General features: G+C 53.6%; 7 protein-coding genes across 7 annotated transcripts; 5 read left to right on the top strand and 2 right to left on the bottom strand.

The window, feature by feature from the left end:
- Positions 1-1,629: 1,629 nt before the first annotated feature.
- NECHADRAFT_67189 (uncharacterized protein) lies at positions 1,630-2,993 on the top strand (the record flags this gene model as incomplete). The annotated part of the gene is made up of 2 exons (XM_003052981.1): positions 1,630-2,595; positions 2,651-2,993. The coding sequence occupies 2 exons, from the start codon at positions 1,630-1,632 to the stop codon at positions 2,843-2,845; spliced, it is 1,161 nt and encodes a 386-aa protein (XP_003053027.1). The 3' UTR covers positions 2,846-2,993.
- A 262-nt stretch (positions 2,994-3,255) lies between these two features.
- On the bottom strand, positions 3,256-4,622 carry NECHADRAFT_67187 (uncharacterized protein). The gene is made up of 2 exons (XM_003052485.1): positions 4,234-4,622; positions 3,256-4,177 (listed from the first exon to the last, which is right to left on the bottom strand). The coding sequence occupies exons 1-2, from the start codon at positions 4,292-4,294 to the stop codon at positions 3,531-3,533; spliced, it is 708 nt and encodes a 235-aa protein (XP_003052531.1). The 5' UTR covers positions 4,295-4,622; the 3' UTR covers positions 3,256-3,530.
- Positions 4,623-5,267: 645 nt separating this feature from the next.
- NECHADRAFT_35351 (uncharacterized protein) lies at positions 5,268-6,188 on the top strand (the record flags this gene model as incomplete). The annotated part of the gene is made up of 1 exon (XM_003052980.1): positions 5,268-6,188. One exon carries the CDS (start codon positions 5,268-5,270, stop codon positions 6,186-6,188), a length of 921 nt encoding a protein of 306 aa, XP_003053026.1.
- Positions 6,189-7,191: 1,003 nt separating this feature from the next.
- NECHADRAFT_58943 (uncharacterized protein) lies at positions 7,192-9,639 on the top strand. Its single transcript, XM_003052979.1, has 2 exons — positions 7,192-7,866; positions 7,921-9,639. The coding sequence occupies exons 1-2, from the start codon at positions 7,399-7,401 to the stop codon at positions 9,493-9,495; spliced, it is 2,043 nt and encodes a 680-aa protein (XP_003053025.1). The 5' UTR covers positions 7,192-7,398; the 3' UTR covers positions 9,496-9,639.
- Positions 9,640-12,464: 2,825 nt separating this feature from the next.
- On the top strand, positions 12,465-12,959 carry NECHADRAFT_77619 (uncharacterized protein; the record flags this gene model as incomplete). The annotated part of the gene is made up of 2 exons (XM_003052978.1): positions 12,465-12,769; positions 12,803-12,959. 2 exons carry the CDS (start codon positions 12,465-12,467, stop codon positions 12,957-12,959), a joined length of 462 nt encoding a protein of 153 aa, XP_003053024.1.
- A 1,177-nt stretch (positions 12,960-14,136) lies between these two features.
- On the bottom strand, positions 14,137-17,519 carry NECHADRAFT_67181 (uncharacterized protein). Its single transcript, XM_003052484.1, has 4 exons — positions 17,251-17,519; positions 16,806-17,200; positions 16,152-16,750; positions 14,137-15,983 (listed from the first exon to the last, which is right to left on the bottom strand). The coding sequence occupies exons 1-4, from the start codon at positions 17,460-17,462 to the stop codon at positions 14,526-14,528; spliced, it is 2,664 nt and encodes an 887-aa protein (XP_003052530.1). The 5' UTR covers positions 17,463-17,519; the 3' UTR covers positions 14,137-14,525.
- A 1,046-nt stretch (positions 17,520-18,565) lies between these two features.
- Positions 18,566-19,923, top strand: NECHADRAFT_67177 (uncharacterized protein). The gene is made up of 3 exons (XM_003052977.1): positions 18,566-18,669; positions 18,744-19,235; positions 19,294-19,923. The coding sequence occupies exons 1-3, from the start codon at positions 18,642-18,644 to the stop codon at positions 19,695-19,697; spliced, it is 924 nt and encodes a 307-aa protein (XP_003053023.1). The 5' UTR covers positions 18,566-18,641; the 3' UTR covers positions 19,698-19,923.
- The last annotated feature ends 1,714 nt before the right edge of the window (positions 19,924-21,637 follow it).

The following is a 21,637-nucleotide window of genomic DNA, read 5'->3' as shown; positions in this document are numbered from 1 at the left end:
CGGGATCGGGATCATCGGTGAGCCCCACTGCGCTTGGCGCCGACACGCCGGATTGGCGGACTAGTCTAGGTCCAATCGAGAGATTCAGAGGTACATGTGGCTTTGGCCGTAGATCGGTGCATCGAGGTTGTACCTCTGATCGTGTCATCGACAAATTATAGCTCTAATCGGGGTTTGGCAACATGCTGCCTTCTCTCAGCCGTTGCCAGGTGGCTGGGTTCTCACGATCGAAACACTTGAATCTATGTCTTGCCAGTTCACAGCAGAAATAAAGACGCTTGGCCGAAAGGAGAGCTCAACGCGAGTGGTTAGTGGTGCAACTGCTCAGGATGGCAATACCATCATGTTGACGACTCGAAACTGCTTCCAAGGGAGAGAGCAGTCCTGCAGGAACGGACTGCTGAGACGAAATTGCAGTCAGTCCGGACTCAGTTACCGCCTCGCCCGACATGCGTACGGCTGATGCTGTAGCCGATGCACCAAGGTTCAATCGAGACAAGTTTGATGGTGTTTTGGGGCGATGGCTTGCCGGGCCATCGATGCGTGGACCCAAGTCTTTGGTCCCGCGATCACGCCGCCATCCTGACCCATCAGAGGCATCGGAAGTTTCAAGGAAATGGGTCCTCTATCACCGATGGGGCCATGCATGAAACAAAGTTCCTCACCGTTGGTGCGCTCTGGCCGAGCATCGAGATGGAGTGACAGTTGCCGTGCCTGGCAATTTCTAGCTTGGCAGGCTCCAGCAGCGTCAGCAGTGATGCCATGATTCGATGAGGCCTGCAAACAGGATGACCGTGCGGTGGGGATGAAAAGATCGGTCTGATGAGATGGGTTTTCAGACCCGTGACAGCTCACTCTTCCCTTGAAACTGTCTCGATCGATAGTTGCTGCAAACAGGCCTAGCATGGATGTCTCTGCTTTCATCCTAGCACCATCACGATGCAAGCCATGTCGGGGCTTGTCCAGGGAGGCTGATGAACTGGCAGACACGGACAAGACGTGCCGGGATATCGATGACGGTTGCAAACCAGATTCGGCCAGTAATGGATGGACCCTGATTGACAAGGAGGTCCGCCTCTCACCCAAATCCAAATCGACTATGTTTTGAGTTTGGACCCTGGCGTGTGGCAACAGGGATGTGCCGCCATGAGATGGATGGGTGGATGATCGACTTTGAGGTCCCGTGACACGACAGTTTGAGGCCAACTCATGCGAGGTGGACATTAATATTGGGACATTTTGGGTGTATAATATCTCAAGACCTGTGTCCATTATTTACTCAGTGCACATTCAAGCCGTTTAACCAGAAATTCAACAAAGAATGGGAAATGAAAATATCCATAGAACTCCCCTCGCATTCTTTCAATTCACATTCGATTTGAATTTTTCCGAATTTTGTCGCTGTGGCATGCCAAGTTCCAGTTCTGGATGTTATCGCCTACTCGCCGTTAGATCCCGTGACACGACTCTCGGCCGCGTTCACTTTACACGTGTGAGCTGCCGTGTCGCGTCGCACCCTTCTCTGGCGCATTCTCTGCGGGACAAGGACCAAGCAAGACAAAGAAAGCCCACGATGCTGACTCTTTGCAACACCGTCCCATAATCGACCTCTTCCCATTCGCAATCGCCATGTCCCGCAGGCTCCTCAATCGCTCCGGCGTCTCCTCGTCCGCGACCGCGACCACGACCACGGCCTTGCCCGAATACCAGCCGCCTTCTTGCCCCCTCTCGGACGCTGCACGCCGCGATCTAAACGACTTGTCCCACGCCCGCACCACCGTCATCTATCAGCAGCAGCTCGGTGACTCCGTTGGCCTTCTTGGTTCTAGCATTGGCGACCTGCATGAGCAGCTGAGGGAGCAGCGTGATAGACTTGAGTCCTTGCGCGCGAAAAGGCGAGAGAAGGGCAATGAGAAGACGCCTGATGAGGAGCGCCTCGAGGCCCATGTTGCCGATCTCGAAACGCAGGTCAATACCTTGACCGATCAATTTGAGGAGGCCATCCGTGCCGTGATCGATTACAAAGCCGAGCTGGAAGATGAAGGCCTCATCATCACTGATTTGTATAACGCTGCTGCTGCCGATGTAGCGCAATCCCAACGCCGTCCCCGTCGGGGTGATGATGATGCAGAAGCTGCTGAGGAAGCAGATGACGATGTCGATAGTAAAGACCTCGCCGCCCCGAGCGTCCTGGAGCGCTTCAAGGACATGCGTGCCAAGAAGAAGGCGGATTACACAGCCATGAACATGCACCAGCGGTACGCCCTCAACAACGACTACGCCGGCTTCAAGAAGCTCTGGCACGATGCCATGGCCGGCGAGGATGGGCCACCGCTCCCAGACGCCTCACGTTGGTTCCGCCCCGATGGCCGACCTGTGATGCGCGCGACGACCCCTGGCGCGGCGGATGATGATGACGATGATGACATTGCTGTGGCCCGCGAGGTCCTTAGCATAAACTGCCCGCTCACTCTGCAGCCAATGAAACAGCCTTACAGCAACCGCAAGTGCAAGCACACTTTTGAGAAGGCCGCTTTGCTCGACTACTTGCCACTGCGAGGTGATGCTCAGTGCCCACAGACGGGCTGCTCAGAGGTTCGTTCACTCCTCATCTATCCCACTCTTGAATGCCTTGCTAATCTTAAAACAGCGTTTCTCACGGTCACGATTCGACCACGACTTCTACCTTGACCAGGCCATGGTACGCCGTATCAAGCGCGCCCGACAGGCCCAGGAGCAGCACGATATGGACGAAGACGATGATGAGGGCGAAGAGGACGAGGATGTTGTGGTTAGAGGCCACCAGCCAGTCCCAGGAAGAGTGCCCAAAAAGGAGAGGGTGTAAAAATCGTCGTGCGGTCTTGGATGTGGAATAGAGGGAAAGAATACGGCGGCGTCATGGGGTAAATGACTTTGCGATATGAGGATACGATGAAATGATACCCGCAGCAGACTTGCACGCCGAGGAAGAGCGAGCTGCTGCATTACAGATCAAACATGGGCCTCGCGGCCAATTATTCTGGGCACAATGTGAGAGCAAGCAGACAACTCGCATGTAGGACCAAGAAGCCTTGACAAGTCACCATACATACCACCGCCTGGAGACCAAGACATGAGGTTAATATCAGAGATATGAGACATAAATCCGAGTTGAATGACATAAGCGTACATAGATATCCTATACAAGGCCTTTTGAGTTAACATGACACCCGGTTGAGAGACACAAGAGCGGGGAATACGCTGGGAGTGCAAAGACGGAGGGGGAAGAGTGAGGGCGTCCTCTGATTTGTCTCATCCTTCTCTTTTGACTGCCACTGTTTTCTGGACGCCAGAACAAACCCCGGTCTATGCCAAATACCCCATGGAATCAAGAAACAGATATAGCAAAATACATGTCAACAGATGAACCAAGCCGTTTCGTCATCCATCAAGCAAGACTGCCGCCACATGCCGCGTTACTAGGAAAGATATGGTGGTGGATGATCCGCCATGCCTCGCTCCAAACCACAACCACAACTTCATCAACCCTCTCAGCTACCGTTGGTTTCAGACCCGTTGGCTTCAAGCTTGCCCTCAGTCTTCTCAACGTAGGCAACCAGGTCGGCGATAGTGCACACCTTGAGCCCCCACTTCCGGGCAAAGGCGATGCAGGCTTCTCCCCTCAGCATGCCGTGGTTGTTACGAATCGCCTGGCCAGGTGCCTCCTCACCATCGTCAACCATCTCGCAGATGGCGGCAGCCTGGACCTTGCCGGCGAGGCGGCAGAACTCGGTGGCGGCCTCAGTGTGACCTGGGCGCTGACGAACGCCACCGGGACGGGATCGGAGGGGGAGGATGTGACCCGGGCGGCGGAAGCTCTCTGGGCGGGCGGCGGGGTCGGCGAGCGTCCTGCAGGCGAGGGCGCGGTCGCGGGCACTGATGCCAGTGGACACGGAGGGGTCGGCCGAGTCGACGGAGACGGTGTAGGCGGTTCCACGAGGGTCCTGGTTGTTGGGGACCATCTGCGGGAGGTCGAGGGCGGTGGTGAGAGCTGGGGAGAGAGGTGCGCAGACGTAGCCAGAAGAGTGACGGATGAGGAAGCCCATCTTCTCGGTCGTGACGTCTTGAGCGGCGATGATCAAATCTGCCTCGTTTTCACGGGAGGGGTCGTCGAGGACGACGAGGAACTCGCCATTTCCTATGCGCAGACACGTTAGAGAAGGTTTGGGAATCGAGGAATAGAGTGTCGCATACGGAAAGCCTCGATTGAGTCGGGGATCGAGTCGAATTGGTTCTGGGCGATTGTCGCAGGCATGATGAAGGATGTGAGAGGGTTACGGGTGGTAGATGGAAAAGGAATTGAGCGCGGAGGTATAGGAATTGGCGATCAAGGGCTGATAGAGCAACGCGTGACTCTTCGACCTCGGCTTGAAGGAGTAGCAGTAATGCGACTAGCAATGCGACGCTTTGCGATGGGCAAGTACACGAGGAAGAGCGGGCTCGGTTCCGGAGGCGGAGACGGAGGGCGGCGGGGAACTTTTTTTCCAACTGAGGGGAGGGGTTCGGCCCGTGATCTAAAAGACAACAACGAAAGCGGTGGAAGGAGGATGGAATTGAGAAAGAGGAACAACTGTAGAATCAAGTGATTAAGAAGAGAAAAAATTGTAAAAGACAGGCTTTAGCGGCGCCCTCACACATAATAACGAACGACGTGCTTCCACCTCGCATGATTCAGACCCTCTCTTTCACACTCATCCCCCTCCGCTCTCCGGCTTTCACCTGCTCGGTGCCGCGCGGTGAATTCCCGGCTCTCACACTATTAAAAACCCCGGCTTACCCGGACTGAGCCTAGGCCGGGGGAACAACAACACGGTTCCATCTGCTTCGCTCACATGTCTGGGGCCTGGCAATTGGTTAGGTTGTCTTGCCTGGTTTGGGGTACACTGGCTCTAGCGGCCGTTTTGGTTTCCCCCGTCGCGCGGTTATTATGTAAGCCAGCTGGAAAACGCAGTTGGAGTCAGGAATTGCGAAAGCATCAGTCAGCGAGAGGATGAAAAAGAGCGTCAATTGCGGCAGTAGTGGGACCGATGACGGAAAGAGAGCCGAGTTGTTGAATTGTATCTTGTCACTGGATAATCGATTGATTTTCCCGTCTCGAGACCCCACTGTTCGTCTTTTTTTCTCCGGCGGGCGGCTTTGTCATCCTCTGATACCCTCGCACCACAGACGTCTTGGGCTGGTTGCATCACCAACCACACAAATCCTCCTTTCTTCTCTAACCACCAACCATGCCGGCTCCGTCCCGGCCGGCGGGTGCCTTGCTCCGAAGTCTGGCCCGATCGGGTCGACGGCCAGTGTTATCATCGGCCATCCCACCACCCTCCCTCCGCATCATCGGCACCTCCGTCGCAGCGCCAAGATGGAGCTCTACAACCTCCTCCAACTCCTCCTCTTCGAACTTCTCCTCCGTGAACCCTGATGAGGTTTCACACTTCAACGCCCTCGCCGCAGACTGGTGGGATCCCCATGGTTCTTCGCGACTCCTTCATCTCATGAACCCTCTTCGTCACGACTTTATCCGCGCCTGTCACAGTGCCCAGGCCGATGCTCCCGCGACGACCGATCTTACCTTTCTCGATATCGGCTGTGGCGGCGGCATCTTTGCCGAGAGCGCCGCGCGACTGCCGACGACCCGGCGCGTCACCGCCATCGACCCTACCCCCGAAGTGCTAGCCGTAGCCCGAGCCCACGCCCGCAGGGACCCAGGGTTGCGCAACAAGCTCGAATATCGCCAGACATCGATTGAGAACCTACCCGTGCCCGCGACACCCGAGGAGGCCTATGATGTAGTCTCTCTGTTCGAGGTGATCGAACACGTCGATGCGCCGGCCGCATTCCTGGAAAAGGTGCGGCCATTCGTCAAGCCGGGAGGCTGGCTTGTCATGAGCACCATCGCGCGAACATGGATGAGTTGGTTCACGACCAACTTCATAGCCGAGGACGTGCTGGGTATGGTACCCAAGGGGACGCACGACTGGAACAAGTACCTCAACGAGGAGGAGCTGCGGCACTTCCTCGCGAACCAGGGATGGAGTCATCCCATGGTGCAGGGCGTCGTGTACGTGCCAGGCTTGGGCTGGAAGGAGGTGAAGGGCAGCGAGAAGGTGGGCAACTACTTTTTCGCGGTGCGCAAGACGGGAGAGCTGTGATGGGAAATGTGATATAACTGTATAATCTACCTTTGGTGTAACGGAAAAGGCGCATAGATGAGGTTGTACTCTGGTATTAAAAAACAGTCACGAAGTTCTTGCTGTAGACGCTACCAATGCGATATCTGAAACGATCAACAGGCCAAATTTATAATTGGCTCGGTCGTATTCACTCACGAACCATAGCTGAGCTGAGCTTTGGCAAGGGAGACATCACGTCATGGGATCACAATCCCAGTGATGGCTGTTTCGGTTGGTAAGATGTGAGATGCTTCTTCCTAGGTAGGCAGTCATGATGAGATTGCAGGCTCTCAAGAGATTACTTGGGGTACAGCATGGTCGGGTTAATTCACTTCCATTCCGCTCTTTGCTTACTGCAACCGTCGTCAAACATCCGTTGCTACGCACGGCGACGGGCCGACCCCTGCTGGAAACATGTGCCGTTGGAGATTTGCATCCATTGCAGCTAACGATCAGCCGCACGTGCAAGGTTGATGAATTGGCATGTGCGATGAAGTGTCTTGAAGAGTTCAACCAAAGAGAGTGGGAAAAAGAAGCTAAGAAAGAAGAAGAATCCTTTTATAAGCCATTCTAGCCATATATATCGACGCCAGTCATCCACCTAACTTGTCCAAGCTTCACCGTTGCTTCACCATGAACAGAGCTCGTTCGTGTGAGCCTTACGAAGCTCCCCACATGACCATGGGCCAGCCACTCCGCTGTCTCTAGGCGCCGATCCCCACTGTAACCCCAGCGCTCAACGCCCGAAAATCCCCCTAGAGGGAGGCGATGCAAGGCACAGACGATGGAAGACAGCCAGTGAGGGGGTGTCAGCTTGCGCGTAGCTTCCTTCCTTCGATCCATTGTTGGCAGAGCCTCGTTTATTCTCCCCTTCATGTACCATCCGACAAGGCTTTTTCTTCCTTTCCTTCTTTTTACGTACCATTATCCCTTCTTTTTTCATCTCGTTTTTTGCATTTCTGCTTTCCTCTCGCTTTACCCCGTGTCTCGGGAGCTGTCTCTGTCTCAGTCGCTTGTGTCGTGTCTCGTCCCGGACTTTTCATGTCTCTCTACAGCATTGTTTTGTTCTGTGATGCGTCGTCGTCAGTTTGCTTACTAGCCTGTTGTTGAATGACGACGACTCCCACCACAGAATCTCTCACCACCGGACACACTCGACCGCCACGCCAGACGTTGGCCGCCTGCCGTTATGGCGCCTCCCCTCATCTTGTCCCTCTCTCTGCATCTGCATCTGCGGCTTTTGCTCTTAATTCCGCTCCTCGCATTCCATACTTCGGCGCAATTCATCCCTCGCTCCGACGCCGAGGCGCGCAACCTCACCGTCGTCCGTTCACCTGCAAACCGCAATGTCACAGTATCTTATAAAGTCCCCGAAGGCGCATGCGCAACAGCTTTCGATTCGCAAAAACAGTACACGGGTTGGGTTTCGGTTCCCGGTGACTATCCAACCAATCTATTCTTTTGGTTTGTTGAGGCCCGCGAGAGAACCGAGAGCCTCACCATCTGGCTCAATGGCGGACCTGGGTCTAGCTCCATGTATGGATTCTTCACTGGCAATGGACCCTGTGAGGTTGTCGAGAAGGGCTTGGATGACTACGACACTGTTGCTCGCGAATGGGGCTGGGATCGCGCTTCCAACATGCTCTTCATTGATCAGGTGTGTACAGCTTGGCTGGTATCAACTTACAATACTGACCAGTAACTATTCTAGCCTAACCAAGTAGGCTTCTCTTACGATTCTCCCACCAGAGGCACCACCAACTTTGCTCGGGGCACAGTCGAAGTGCCTCCTGTGCCCAATCCCAATTACCCTGAATGGGTCTTCCGCAATGGCACATTTAGCTCTGGTGATAGGGAACACACTGCCAACACGACCCAGACGGCTGCCATGGCGGTATGGCATATGGTCCAGGGATTCTTGACTACCTTTCCACAGTATCAACCTTCCTCGCGCGGTCGAAACAGTTCTCTCGGCATCAACCTCTTTGCTGAGAGTTACGGCGGTCGTTATGGGCCCGTCTTCGCCGAGACCTTCCAGGAGCAAAACGTCCGACGCCAGAATGGAGAACTACCGAGCAATTCAACCATTGATGTCCATCTCAAGTCGCTGGGCATCGTCAACGGCTGTGTCGACATGGAAACCCAAGTGCCCTTTTACCCCATCTTTGCCAGCGAGAACTCGTACAATTACAAGGCCATGTCTCCGACCGATACCAGTTTTTATCTCGACAAGTATTCTTCCGAGGGCGGCTGTCGCGACCTCCTTCATCAGTGTGGCACTGCTGTCAGTTTAGGCGATCCCGAGGGCGAGGGCGACGAAGATGCCGTCAACACGGTGTGCTCCAAGGCTAGGGACGAGTGCCTCGACATCCAAAACGCCTACTTCAGCTCAGATCGAGGCGCTTATGACCTGGCTGCCCCTTACGCGGACCCCTTCCCGCCAATGATGTTCCAGGAGTACCTCAACCAGGCTGAAGTGCACCGTGCCATAGGGTCGCCTGTCAACTACACCATGTCCAATACCAATGTATTTTACGAGTTTGCCGAGACGGGAGACATCGCTCGCGATGGCAATATCCCGCGCCTTGCCGCTCTCCTAAACCAGGGTGTGCGGATCGGCCTCATGTACGGTGACAGGGACTACATCTGCAACTGGATGGGTGGTGAAGCCGTGTCCAAGAACATCGCCCAGGAAGCAGGCAATGCGTACAGCACCGGTTTCCCTGAGGCCGGCTATGCGCCCATCATTGTCAACGAGTCATATATCGGTGGTGTTGTTCGTCAATTTGGCAACCTGTCCTTCAGCCGCATCTACCAAGCTGGGCACGCAGTGCCAGCCTACCAGCCGGAAACGGCGTTTCAGGTGTTTGCCCGGATTATAATGGGAACGTCGGTGTCGACGGGTAAGGACATTGACGCCGCGTCGTACAACACGTCGGGTGACGCAAACGCTACGCACACGGATACTCTGCCCAAGCAGATGAAGCCAACATGCTACGTCCGCGACTACGGTGGCACCTGTGACGAAGACGCGCAGCAGCTGGCCATCGATAACGATGGTGTCGTCATCAACGGCGTGCTGTACTCGTCTTCTGGGGACTGGCCTCTCAATGCCAAGACTACCACGGAAGCCAGCACAGTCACGGTCACGGCCACGCCAACGAGTGACTTGACAGGCGTGTTCACGGCCACCGAGACACCCGACGCTGGAGCTTGGAATGCGCCTAGGCCTGGGATGGTGGTGGCCTTTGCTGGCATGGCTGGTTTTGGAGCCATGATGGTTTAATTTCTACTGGTTGGATAAAATATAGGCGTTGGGTTGTTTTGAGCAAGGGACATTGCTCATGGCAGCGTGTTTTGGGGTTTTATCATGATCCCGGTACCTACATGTATATAAAACTAATGATTTCAAGACGATACCAGATATGACAACATCTCGCTGGCGTCCATTGCTGCTGTGTAGAGGGCCTCAAACCCTAGCCCGCAGGTTAGGCCTCATTGTTGGACACACCCACAGGTTCCATGAAAGGGTCGAGTCTGGCTCGCTGAGAAGGTCTAGTCAGCCATGTCTCAGTAGTGGGTTGTCATTCGGCTGCATCCTCAGCGGACCGCGGATCTTTGGGTTGTGAGGGATCTATCTGGCTGAGAAGCTTGATGCTGCCTTGGCCAAATCACAGCTCTGCCGCGCCGTGGCGTCAATAGGCTCACTTGGAGAATCGAGATTGGGTACAGTCCTGCTTATCATCAAACGCCTCCCCGGTCCCGTCTCGCTCATTGGTATCCATTGGCTTAGCTAGCATCGCTGAAGATCCCGGCTGGGGGGTGAAGAGGCAACACATGGTGCAGTTCATGCACCAGTCAGCTTGATACAACCATGTAAGCGTTATTCTCTCTACCTGGTATTACCCCTATTGTAGATCCTTTGCTCCCCCTGCTCGGCTAGAATGCCTCGCTTGCAACCTCCCCAAGCCCTTGACAAAACATTCGTTTCTTGTCGTTGATACTACATAAAAATGCTCGATAACTCAAGTGTCGAACCACACAAACTATACCAGGAGGATCCTATATCGCTGTCGGGCTGGGAGATTGAGCATTGAGGGTGGTTGAGATGCTCCGGAGTAAATTTGGTGCCATCGTCTGGTGGACAAATGGGATCATCTATAGTTGAACATGTCGATATCCAAGTTTCAGGGCTCATTGACATGAAAGGCGGCGCTGTGAAGCACCTGTCAAAGAGGCCCTTCCCAATGAGAATGTCCATACCCACGGGAAGCAACTTTGTGCTCGCTAGGTTTACCGACACGGGCGACATGGACATGCCCATCGAAGTGCGTATTTCGACCTTTGCCCACCACTTCAACTCGACTGAGCCGAGGCAAGTCGACGAGATGGAGCGCGAGCAGCCCGGTGGCATCGGGGCCAGCGACATCCCTAGCCGATGGACTGTGTCCTCGCTGACAAGGGATTGTCTTGAAGATAGATCAAGATGGACTCGGACGTGTTCCCAGCCGCCCCCTTGGTCGCGTATCTGGAAGCCCGATAGTTGATGGTGATTGTGACAGCCATGTTGGGTCCAGTCCGCATGCTCGTCACTGATGGAGAAAGCAGATGTCGAACACTCCTCTATTCGGTTCACGTGGAGAGGGCTAGAGGATCTTGGACCTCGCCGAGTGTCAAGGCCCTCAGAGGCTGGTGGCGTGTGATTCCTCCTCGGTCTGCAGGTCCCAGAAGTATCCTCCTTCTCCTCGGTGCATTCATCACCGATAAAAGCCTTGACGTATTCGTCGAGTGACAGGGCGGCAGATGACTCCTGACTATCAGACGAAGAGCTGGATTGCCATGTCTTGGACCGTTCAGAACGATACCGCCTAGAGACCATAAAATCGTGCTCCAGGTTTTGCACAAAAGCCTTTCTCAGGAGAGAGCGTGTGTCATTACATCGGTTCTGGAAATATGGGGGCTGGGGATTTCGTCGACGCTTCATGAGTCCTTCGATATGGCACATCTACAGTGAATCAGTCTCTCATGGTGAGGTTTCATTTCTCGTGCTCTTCCAGCCGAGGTTCATGTTGAGGAGGGTGAAAGTGAGGCTGTCGAGGGTTACAGAACCAACACATTATGCCTCGGACACTGGTAAACGTACAATACAGGTGAGAACAAGTCGCGTCAGGGGTTGAAAACCTGTTAAAAGGTTGGTGACGGCCACGGGCGTGTTCCAGCTCATTCAGCCTGGATCCAATTGTATCGAGTCCAAGGTGTTTTCGCTAGGTAGGCTTCAACACCGGCAGAACAAAATTTGGCCCTTAAACTTGGACATGTCAATTGCACAATGGAAAACTTGCATCAACTGAAGATGACTCCAACACTAGAAGAAATGATTCGTTTGTAGGGTTGCACATTGCTGCACTTTTGTTGCACATTGCTCCAAGTTGAACTAAATTACAATAAAGATTTACATCAGCTGAAGATGACTCCAATACTAGAATAAAATGATTCGTTCGTAGGGCTGCACATTGCTCCAAAGTTGAACCAAATTACAAAAGGCACTGACGCAGCTGAGATGGTAATATCCAATGAAGGTCGCGAGCCGTTCCTCAGACCATGATTGGTTAATAACCTATGTACCTGATTGGGCAGTCATCTTTTGCAACGCTGTCTCGGTTGATGCCAAGCCTGTTCGGCATGCAGCCACTACCATGCAAGATGCAGAAATGATTCCAAGTTGTCCTGGCAAACGCCCACAGCTGATCTAGGAACTCTCAAAGTGCAGTTTTTTGCAACCGTCTTGACGCGAATTGCCCGTCAAAATCCGGTTGGTCCATGTCACACACACCCCTTGCTAGCTTCTGTTTCAAGGCCCTTGATTTGCTAACGCATAGAGAGGAGGCTGTTGGTGCTCACTTAAATGATGATCAAGGTCGGTCATGACTTGGTTATAACGCTGCACAGGGCTAGGGTGGCGGGGGCCTCGGAGCAACTCGACAGAAACAAGACAACCGTATGGGGGCCATTGCAGGTAATTCGCTGAGCTGATAAGGTGCATCCCAGATGTAGTTGGCCCCCCCTTATACAGACCGTCCCACGCCACTTCGAGGCCCCCCTCCTTGCGCTCAACTGTGAAATAGAGCATCATTGTAATTACAAATTAGCGAAACCACAGCGGTCAAGTCTATATTTCAAGACCGGGTAACCCATGGACCATGAAGACTTGAACATCAAGACAGACCGACCAGATCCATTCTCTACACATAAACAATGTCTCCCCAGCCGTCTTTCCCCCCTTACGAGGTCTCCCTAGTATCCATCAAATCCCCTAATCACACTATCACCTCCAACCTCACCGATACCGAGCCGTCCTACCACTCTCAAAACCCCAACGTACTACACCTCACCAACGACGGCGAGTCAAGCTTCATCGGGCTCAATTACCTCCAAAAGCTGCACGCCGACCAATTCGGTCCCGACAAAGCCCTACCGGAAATAGACGCCAGCACAGAGGTGCAGCTCCTCTCCCGATTCGCCAACACCGACGAGGCCCAAGTCACGACCCATCGAGTCTTGTACGGACCACGTTACGATATTATATTTCTCAGGCATGACTGGGAGACGCCGGTACAGCAATGCTGGATGAGGATGAACTCGGGACACAAGTCGAACAAGAGGTCGGGTCAGAAGAAGCCTCGCAAGCAACAACAGGTTGCGCAGCGGAGACGACGTGCGGAGGCCCTCAGGCAATGCAATGCCATGTAGAGAGCCTGGAGTCGAATATGGGACTCTGACAGATATATACGGAACCCAATTGACTTGTTTTTATCACCATGTTGTAATCACGGCTTTGTTGTAGGCGTAGTTTATAGGCGTAGTCTGGAAAAGGGTCGGCTTATACGTAAATATTTAACCGGGCATACATTATTAAATATTAAACCATTTTCTAATCTTCCCATAATCTTTGTTTCGTTCAATCTTTATCCCACATCGAGCAAGACCATATTTATTCCCTCTCACATCCATCCCAGGTGCTATGCTTGATGCTTCGTCTCCCCCAACAACTTAACAAACTATACATCCAAGTCACTTCATCCGGGTACCACTTGCGTGTCAGGTGGCCACACCATTGCCCCATATGCATAAGGCCGATGGCAATATGCAAGTCAGTTGGTGTCAGATGCAACAACCATCCCAGGCAGGGGTCGTATCGGACTACGCCGTGTAACCAACTTCTTCCTTGTTCTCGTAAGATCAGCCCTGTAGGTTATGTATGTCAATACGCTACCGATCTGACAGGTCGGGTCGGCTCCAACGGTTCTTTGTATCGGGTGTAACTTGTCATGTACCGAACGCTCCTTGAACCATCTCGCAACTCGGCATCCGTCCACAGTCAACACGTTGTATACAGTGCTATCAATGTGTTCTGGCAGCGTACATGTGCCAGTTTCAATATTTAATAGCCTCTTATATCAGTTAAAAACGTGTCGGATGACCGGGAAACTTCGCTGTGGCTCGTGGTGGCATGCCTGCTGACATGGGTGCTTGATCATCCCGGCCCGCCGGGAAGAGGGTGTGTTATGCCTTCACCGGCAGGCAACATCGTAAAATTATCCGGTTCCGTATATGTACTGCAGATATTTGCTCATTGAGGACAACCTCTACACCACCTTCGAATGTGTAAGAAGGGAGTCAGGCTCTGGGGGGGGGGGGGGGGGGGGGGGCGTCTATCCCATCTTGAAGCTGTCTGTTACAAATACGAACGCCTATCCCACGCCGCGCGTTGACAGAAACAAAAGATACGACCCAGGCAAAAGCAGGTGCAAAAACATCAATAATCATCTGGACTGTGTCGTCTTACACAAGGCTGGTTGGTACATCGCCTCTCGATTCGTTCTTTCAAGGCTTTGAACCACACACATTGTCAGCATGGCAAAGATCTAGGGTTCAACTTGTACTTGATTGGATCGTCATACAGAAATGCTACAACAGGAGTATGCTGCATCCACGCGTTGTGCGCGAACGCGTCGAGCTTCGTAAGTCTCCATTCCTCCATCATGACTCTACAAGTGTCATACACTAGCCCCCAAAACTCCGCCCGGCCATTGTAATGCCTCCAAGAAGCGAAGCCTGACGAGGCTATGAACAAAATGCAATGGGGCACATGGAAACACCTGATCATCATGAGATGGTATGCTGATGACACTCAGCCCTTTCCAACTGGGCAGGCACCCATCCATTGTCAACTGGTCGGCCTCAATAACCCTGAAAATCCGATTTGCTGCTCAGGCCATCACTCTGTCGAACTGCCCTTTCTACCAGCCAACTCCATTAAGCCATGAAGTCGTCCTCGATGCTACCTCGCCCACTCGGTTGGTTGAGGTTCAGCCTTGCTGTCCCATCCACAATATCTGCAGTGTCCTGCGCTCCCGGCGCAGATGTGCCCGAACGAACCTGGACCTTGACCTCTCCCTGAATACCGTCGACCCTTATTGTTGACACCGTAGTACCTCCAGGTGGAGGTCTCAGGTTGGGTGGTGGTGAAAGATTGACGAGCTCGCGGAAGAAGTTATTTGCTGCCTCACACCCATCCAACAACCACTTTAGGCAGATGGTCACTCGCTCTTTCGCGAAAGGGTTGTGGTCGTCGTAGGCGCAGCAGTTCAGCAATGGCACTATTCCGTTGTACTTGACCATCTGCATCTGCACATCAGGGTTGCCAGGGCTGCTCTGTCCAGGAGGCGGCTGCAAAAGTGTGGCGATGATGGTGAAGATCTGACCCTTGATTCCAGACCAGGGAAACTTGTGGGCTGGTTCTTGCAAAGGTGGCGGTGGTGGCGACGGGGGAAGACCATCATCTGCGGTAGAGTATGGACGTTCGACCATGGGGTTGCTACCAGTCTCGTTCCGAGGTGATCGCTTTGGAAGTTCGATGAGAGGTTTCTTGGGTACTCCAGCCTCAAGTCCGCTCAAGATGGTGATGAGATCGTAAACAGCCTCCCACTCAATAAGCTTGGCCCGTGTGTCCATCATCTCGGCAACCGTAGTAAGGAAATCGAGATACTGAGCGAGACCATCCTTAGCACGCTCCATATCCCAGCTGTCCACGGGAAAATCACCCGGGTCACAGTTCTCTTCCCGAATCTGAGCTTGAAGATGCATGAGCGCTGCGCACTCGGGGACAATACGGCTCCGGAAGAAGCTGAAGAAGAAATGCACCAGCTTGATATCCCGAGCATTGTCCTTTGACTCCTGGGAAGAAGGATTGTTGACTCGGGCTCTAAACATGTGGTTGACAAGTCGCAACAAGACAGTCTGTGCAGGTGAGATGATGTCCTTGGAGATGCGCAGAGAGTTCCACGCATAGGGAATCAAGGCGCTGTGATGAAGTGCCTCCACAATCTGAGTTGTCACCTGGAAAATGAGCGACTGCTCATCCTTCTCCCAGACGGCGATAAAGACTAGCATCTCCCGCAGAAGACTCTTGCCGCAATCGAGCGCCAGGAACATGCGGCATCGTGTCTTTTGCAAGTTTTCGCCCGCCCTGGTAAGCCCAGAACCAGCATTGTCCAGAATACAAGACTTGACAATCATGTGCAAAGCCTCAATTTGCTTTGGATCCAAGATATTTGGTACTTCAGTCAACAAGCCAGTCAACGGCCCCTCTCCATAAGATTCGTCGTCATCGGCATCTTCATCGTCCATCATGTCTTCAACATAGTCATGAGCATACTCGTGATCATGGTGGTGGTGATGATGGTGATGGCCATGGTCATGGTCGCATTCGCACTCGCATTCGTGGTCATCGTGGTCATCGTGGTCATGACCGTGTTCGTGGCCATGATCGTGTTCGTGGTCGTGATCATGGTCGTGATCATGCTCATGATCATGCTCGTGCTCGTGCTCACAGTGATGACAATGCTCATGATCAGAAAGCTCTTCTTCCTCCTCCACAACTCCAGGCGGTGGAGAATGGTCTGTTCCGCAAGAGTGAGCATATCGGTGAACCAGGTTGTTGCGGCAGTGCTCCGTACGTGTCTGGGCAAGCTCTACAGAGGGCATTCCAGCCACCCAGTCTTCGTAGTTGGGGTCCCGAGCATTAAGCCACCATGTGTCGATCTCTCGAGAGACGCGGCCATACGCGCGGTCTTGCTCGAACTTGTCCGACTCATCTGGCTTCCAGATCGGGTTGATCTTCTCCTCAGGATTGGTCATATCAGCTGGAACATCCACAGAGCCGTCAGGGAGCCAGTTCCAAGCCAAGGGTCGAATAGGAGCGAGGTTTCCAGGAGGCTTGTCTGCGTAATTCTCGGCGTAATCCTTAAGAAGCTTCCTCGCAGTATCACACATCTTGGAATTGCGATCAAGCCAGTGCTGAACCTGACGTTTTGCGACATCTGGGCGGAACCCTGAGCCATCGCCCATAGCTTCCTCAGGGCCAGAGAGCGCACCGTCGTCGTCAAAGAGGACGTCGAACCAGAAAGACATCTTGTTTCTATCATGTTTGGCTGTCCAGTTGTGCGCCTGTTGTAGTGAGGTTACAAGCAGCTTCTTGTCTAGGGCGAGTTAGTTGAAGGCCATCTGGATGAGTAACTGGAAGGCCAAACTCACAAAGTTCTGTGACATCGGTCAACTTGAGCCTCTGGTTCTCGTCGATAATCTCGCCGTCGTATCCCTTGCTGGTAACGTTGACGCAGAGGATGATTGTCTGGTAAACCATTTGGTCGAAATGCACCGCCGCGCAGATATCTTGAGGCACCTCGGGCTCGGCATTAACGAGGAGGTTGCGGGCAATGTGCATGAGCTTGATGAGGATTCCGAGGTCCTCCTTGATGGACGCATGGTGGTTGACGATGCAGGCCGTACTCTCCTGCGGCGTGACGCCCTTTTCTGGGTCGTTGAGACTCGACAGAGGTCCCACAGATCGAGTCGTGAGGCTTGGGATGGCAGCGGCAAAAATTCTAGTGAGCCAGATCCAGATCCCCACATTCCTCGAGATTGCCTCACTACAGGCCAAAATCAGTGATGAAGCTCTTTGTGGGTGCGAGTCACTTACCGAGCCTTTCGCAGCGTGTGTGTCTTTTCCAGGGTCTTTGAGATCATCGCGCTCACTTTTGCTGATGTTTGAGGTCCCATAGGGGGTGACTGGGTGTAGTGGCCCTCGAGGCAGATGAGGGCGGCCGAGAAGCATCGCTCCTCGATGGTCTCCCCGGAGCCATCTTCTTGAGCCTCTACCGGTAGGCTAACATAATCGGGTAGGCGTGTCATGGCGTCCTTGTATGTCTTCAATATGAGGACGGCTGATATCAAATGTGTTGCTGGTAGTTGACCGGATGTTGTGGTGACCTAAGTTTTGGCGGGGCGCGGAAAATTTTGGCCGGCTTGGTCAGCACCTGAGGAGAACGACGAAGTAGCCGTGGTAGCCTGTAATTCACAATATGCGATTGCCACTTTCCAATGTTATTGTTCTCGACTAAAAGCAAATAGAGTTATGGCATCGGCAATCAGTTATTATTTAGGAGCCTGTGTGATTTTCTTCTAATTGCTGAGATATGGGCACTTTGATGACTCGGGCTGGGGATGCGACTTAACCTACACACATTCATACAACCGGCACATCCGGAGTATCAACGTTAAACCACCAAAGCGACAGAAGGCTTGTAAGCACCCCGCCAGGAGTAAACTCACGCCGTACTTCTGTGACAATATGAGATGTATAGATAAGTAGGTAAGTAGGTGATATCAAGATCGAAAAATACTCACAAGGAAGAAGAAATCCAGAGTCTCGCGATGATATCATAACCTCAAAACTTACCCTGAAGTGCCAACGCAACTTCCCCAAGCCTTGTCCTCGTTGAACTCGAAACCTGTAGGAACATTTCCTATTGGCCCCTGGAAAGAACTGAACGTGAGAAACCTTATTCTGTCCTATCGATCCTGTTGTAAGAGCCATGCACGCGTTCGCAGAAAAACATAAGACACAGAATCAACGATCTTTATTTTCCGAGGTAAATAAAAGTCCCTAAATATAATAAATAAAATACTCAAAGATTTAGTATATTTTCCCCCCCTCTTATCTCTTATTTAGCTCATAATTAGATTACTAATTGAGTACTCTTTATTGATTTAACTAAGCGTAACCGTCTGTCCTGCTGTCTCAAGCTTTTATACAACCGCGTGCCATGTCCCTTTCAAGGTCGATAATGCCCAACGTGCCGAACCAATGAAAGAGCCCTGTGAGGCCCACGACCCCTCCATGGAGCACGCAAGCTTGGGACGTTATCCATGGTGGGGTAAAGGTTCTCGTCAGCGTCGGGCACGAGAAATATCTGTGTCCCCCTCCAAGCGACGACAACAACTTCTTTCCTCCTCATCGACGCCGTTCTCCTCTCCCCGACATCGCCCCTAGCCCAGCTCCGAGCCCGCTCCTCGATTACAGCCGCCAAGATGGGTGACCTCCCCACGACCTTTGACAGTGCGTCCAACAGCCAGCTCCTTCACCGGATCTTCACCGAATAGGCCGAAGCGCAAACTGACACGTTCTCTCAGAGCCCGTCCATATTGCCGTCATTGGCGGCACTGGTCTTGGCCAGCTCGAGGGTTTTGAGCCCATCGCCGCCCTCAACCCCATCACACCGTGGGGTGCTCCCGCGTCGCCCATCCAAATCCTCTCCCACAAGGGCGTCAACGTAGCCTTCCTCGCCCGCCATGGCATCCACCACCAGTTTGCCCCCCACGAAGTCCCCAACCGAGCCAATATCGCTGCCCTGCGGCATATCGGTGTCCGATGCGTCATCGCCTTCTCCGCCGTCGGTTCGCTGCAGGAGGAGATCAAGCCCATGGACTTTGTAGTTCCGGACCAGGTCATCGACCGCACAAAGGGTGTCCGCCCCTTCACCTTCTTCGAGGGCGGTGTTGTTGGACACGTCGGCTTCGCCGATCCCTTTGATGCGGGCCTTGCCAAAGTGGTCAAGACGTGCGCTGAGCATATGGAGGGAGACGGCGTTGTCTTGCACGAGAAGGGCACGGTCATCGTCATGGGTAAGCAAGACATAGATCCCTGCCGAGAAATCTGGTCATGATCTGACGAGTAACATAGAGGGACCCCAATTCTCAACCCGCGCCGAGTCGCACATGTATCGATCGTGGGGTGGATCGGTTATCAACATGTCAACCCTTCCCGAGGCGAAGCTCGCCCGCGAGGCTGAGATGGCCTATCAGGTGATTGCCATGGCCACTGACTATGACTGCTGGCACTCTTTCGAGGATGTCAACGTCGAGATGGTTGGAAAGTACATGAAGGCCAACAGCAAGAACGCCAAGCGCCTAGTGGGAGCCGTCCTGGACCGTCTTGCCGACCTCGACAACAGTGACTTGGTCCTGGCCAAGCACTGGCAGGGTGCGTCCCAGGGCGCTGTCAAGTTTATGACCAAGCCCGAAGGCCGGGACCCCGAGGCGATGAAGCGTGTCGAGTACCTCTTCCCTGGCTTCTGGGAGGAGTGAAGTAGGAGCTGGGATTGGCTAGAGTTGAAGAAACGCCAGACTTCTGGCGTTGATGATCGGGCGTTATGGGTTCAGCGGCAGAGAAAACATGGATGTCTGGCATGACTTGAAGTGAAACCACCTACCTCAACTGTGGTGGCGGCTGGGAATTAGATTATAGAGGAGATCCTTGTGCATAGACGTTGAGGACTTTCGGGATCCAAGGCCGGACTTTTGTTTCTGAAAAGCTGCATACGAGCAGCCCGACTCGAATGCTCGAATGCGCCTGTGACGCCGTCTTGAGCACGATCCCGGGAAGACAAAGGTGTCGAATGACCCCTGGTCCTTGACAAGGGGTCCTCTTCTCGCTGGGGCCAACCTCCAGATGGGACCGAAATAAAAGTCTTTCAGGCGCTTCAGTGTCTGCTGCGAACCCTTGACGTCTTCTTTCCTCCTCTTGTTCTCTCAGAGCCTGCATGTGCCAACCGACGTGGCTTTTAATGCGGCTCTCGAGTTGGCAATGGCAAGGCCCACTGCGGCGCATGCATTGTGTTTTTTGTTCCATGTGTTTGCGACGGGGTATCGAAGACGAGGAACGAGTAACTTGGAGAGCAAACACTGGACGCATCTTGCAAGGGGACCAAGCATTATGGCGTGAGAAGAACGAACAGCATGAACCAAGGTTCTGCAGAGACGGCGCCGACAGGGGTTCCTTCGGGTTCCTGGAGCGTTAGTGAACCTCGACTCGGCAACGGCCCGTCCTGGATGCTTGTTTGCCGGGGTCCTTGACTAATTGCGCTTGGCATTTCTTGCAGCTCACATTAGTGTCGTGGGGAAGTGAGGGCAGGATTGCAACGACATCCATGACACCCTCCGGCTATCATGGACCTTCGATTTCTCATCACTGTGCCCACACCCACAGCCAACAGCGGGATTCCGCTTCAAGGAAAAATTCGATGCACCTCTCATGTTTGTCTCGGTTGGTTGACAGATCGTGTGTCAAGAAACGCCACCACTTGCACAACATCGTTTGACGATGGGGGATATAACCAGAGGGGCATCTGCCGCGCCTATGAGGTCTGGAACTTCTTCTCTCTCACACCTCACGCCCTCCTTGCTGCTGCGTGCCCTCTGCACGCAGGCGCCGCTCGCGGGGGCTGAATCAACAATAACTTATCTCGGCCGGGTCCACGGCCCAAATCCTGCAGCATCAGGTGTCATACCTGCTCCGACTCCGCGGTCCGCCCAGAGTTGCTTGTTGTCTCCCGCTGTTTTCTCTTTGATGCAAACCAGGCACGCCCCAACAGCTGGGGATTGGCGTACAGACATGAGTGGATTGATGACATTGCCGAGGACTATGTCTAGGTTGGGGGCCTCGGAGTTGAACATGCCCAATGAGATGCTTGATTGATGACAGGGTCCAGAGCCACGGCAGCTGTTATCGTTGCTTCGTGAAAATCACCGTCATCGATGCAGGAGACATCCGTATTTTGTGTGTCCGTCTTGTCGGAGGCCCCGTTTTCCCTTCCTTGCTCATGCCTCATCCCACAATCCCCATCAACGGCCTGGGACCAGCGGCCGGCAGTGTCGACGCGCGTAGCTGCAGAAGAGCGGTAAACATTGGGTTGCGGCGCAGCACAAGGTATACATGGCAATGAGAAAATATGCCGGCGGCCTGGGTCCGTCGTCTCCATTCCGGCCCGGAGCGAATCGGTGCCCGAAAACTTGAGAAACTGGCCAGTTGTCGGCCGGGGCACCTTGGCTGGATTAGGAGACCGAAATGGAACTTCGTCCCGGACGCGGAGCCAACGCCCACGTCGTGCCAACACCGCCGCCGAAGACCAGACCCTCACTGGCTCCGGTACCGAGAGCAGCGCTCGGCCGGGGAGACGGCGCGGTCTGAGCGACAGACAGAAGCAGAGGCAGCTGAAGAGCGTGACCACAGTCTTGCTCATGTCTCA

The sequence above is a fragment of the Fusarium vanettenii genome (assembly GCF_000151355.1).
Source record: "Fusarium vanettenii 77-13-4 chromosome 3 genomic scaffold NECHAsca_2_chr3_3_0, whole genome shotgun sequence".
In the NCBI taxonomy this organism is placed as follows: Eukaryota; Fungi; Ascomycota; class Sordariomycetes; order Hypocreales; family Nectriaceae; genus Fusarium; species Fusarium vanettenii.
The sequence above is the reverse complement of the archived record's forward strand: the minus strand, read 5'-3'. Positions and strand labels throughout refer to the sequence as shown.

Coding starts and splice junctions, on each gene's coding strand:
- NECHADRAFT_67187 (XM_003052485.1), bottom strand. CDS start 4,294: ATGCCTGCGACAATCGCCCAGAACCAATTCGACTCGATCCCCGACTCA. Junction 4,178..4,233: donor CGACTCAATCGAGGCTTTCC/GTATGCGACACT, acceptor GTCTGCGCATAG/GAAATGGCGAGTTCCTCGTC.
- NECHADRAFT_58943 (XM_003052979.1), top strand. CDS start 7,399: ATGGCGCCTCCCCTCATCTTGTCCCTCTCTCTGCATCTGCATCTGCGG. Junction 7,867..7,920: donor ACATGCTCTTCATTGATCAG/GTGTGTACAGCT, acceptor TAACTATTCTAG/CCTAACCAAGTAGGCTTCTC.
- NECHADRAFT_67181 (XM_003052484.1), bottom strand. CDS start 17,462: ATGACACGCCTACCCGATTATGTTAGCCTACCGGTAGAGGCTCAAGAA. Junction 17,201..17,250: donor CACACGCTGCGAAAGGCTCG/GTAAGTGACTCG, acceptor TTTGGCCTGTAG/TGAGGCAATCTCGAGGAATG. Junction 15,984..16,151: donor ACCATTCTCCACCGCCTGGA/GTTGTGGAGGAG, acceptor CACGAATGCGAG/TGCGAATGCGACCATGACCA.
- NECHADRAFT_67177 (XM_003052977.1), top strand. CDS start 18,642: ATGGGTGACCTCCCCACGACCTTTGACA. Junction 18,670..18,743: donor CCTCCCCACGACCTTTGACA/GTGCGTCCAACA, acceptor ACGTTCTCTCAG/AGCCCGTCCATATTGCCGTC. Junction 19,236..19,293: donor GGGCACGGTCATCGTCATGG/GTAAGCAAGACA, acceptor CGAGTAACATAG/AGGGACCCCAATTCTCAACC.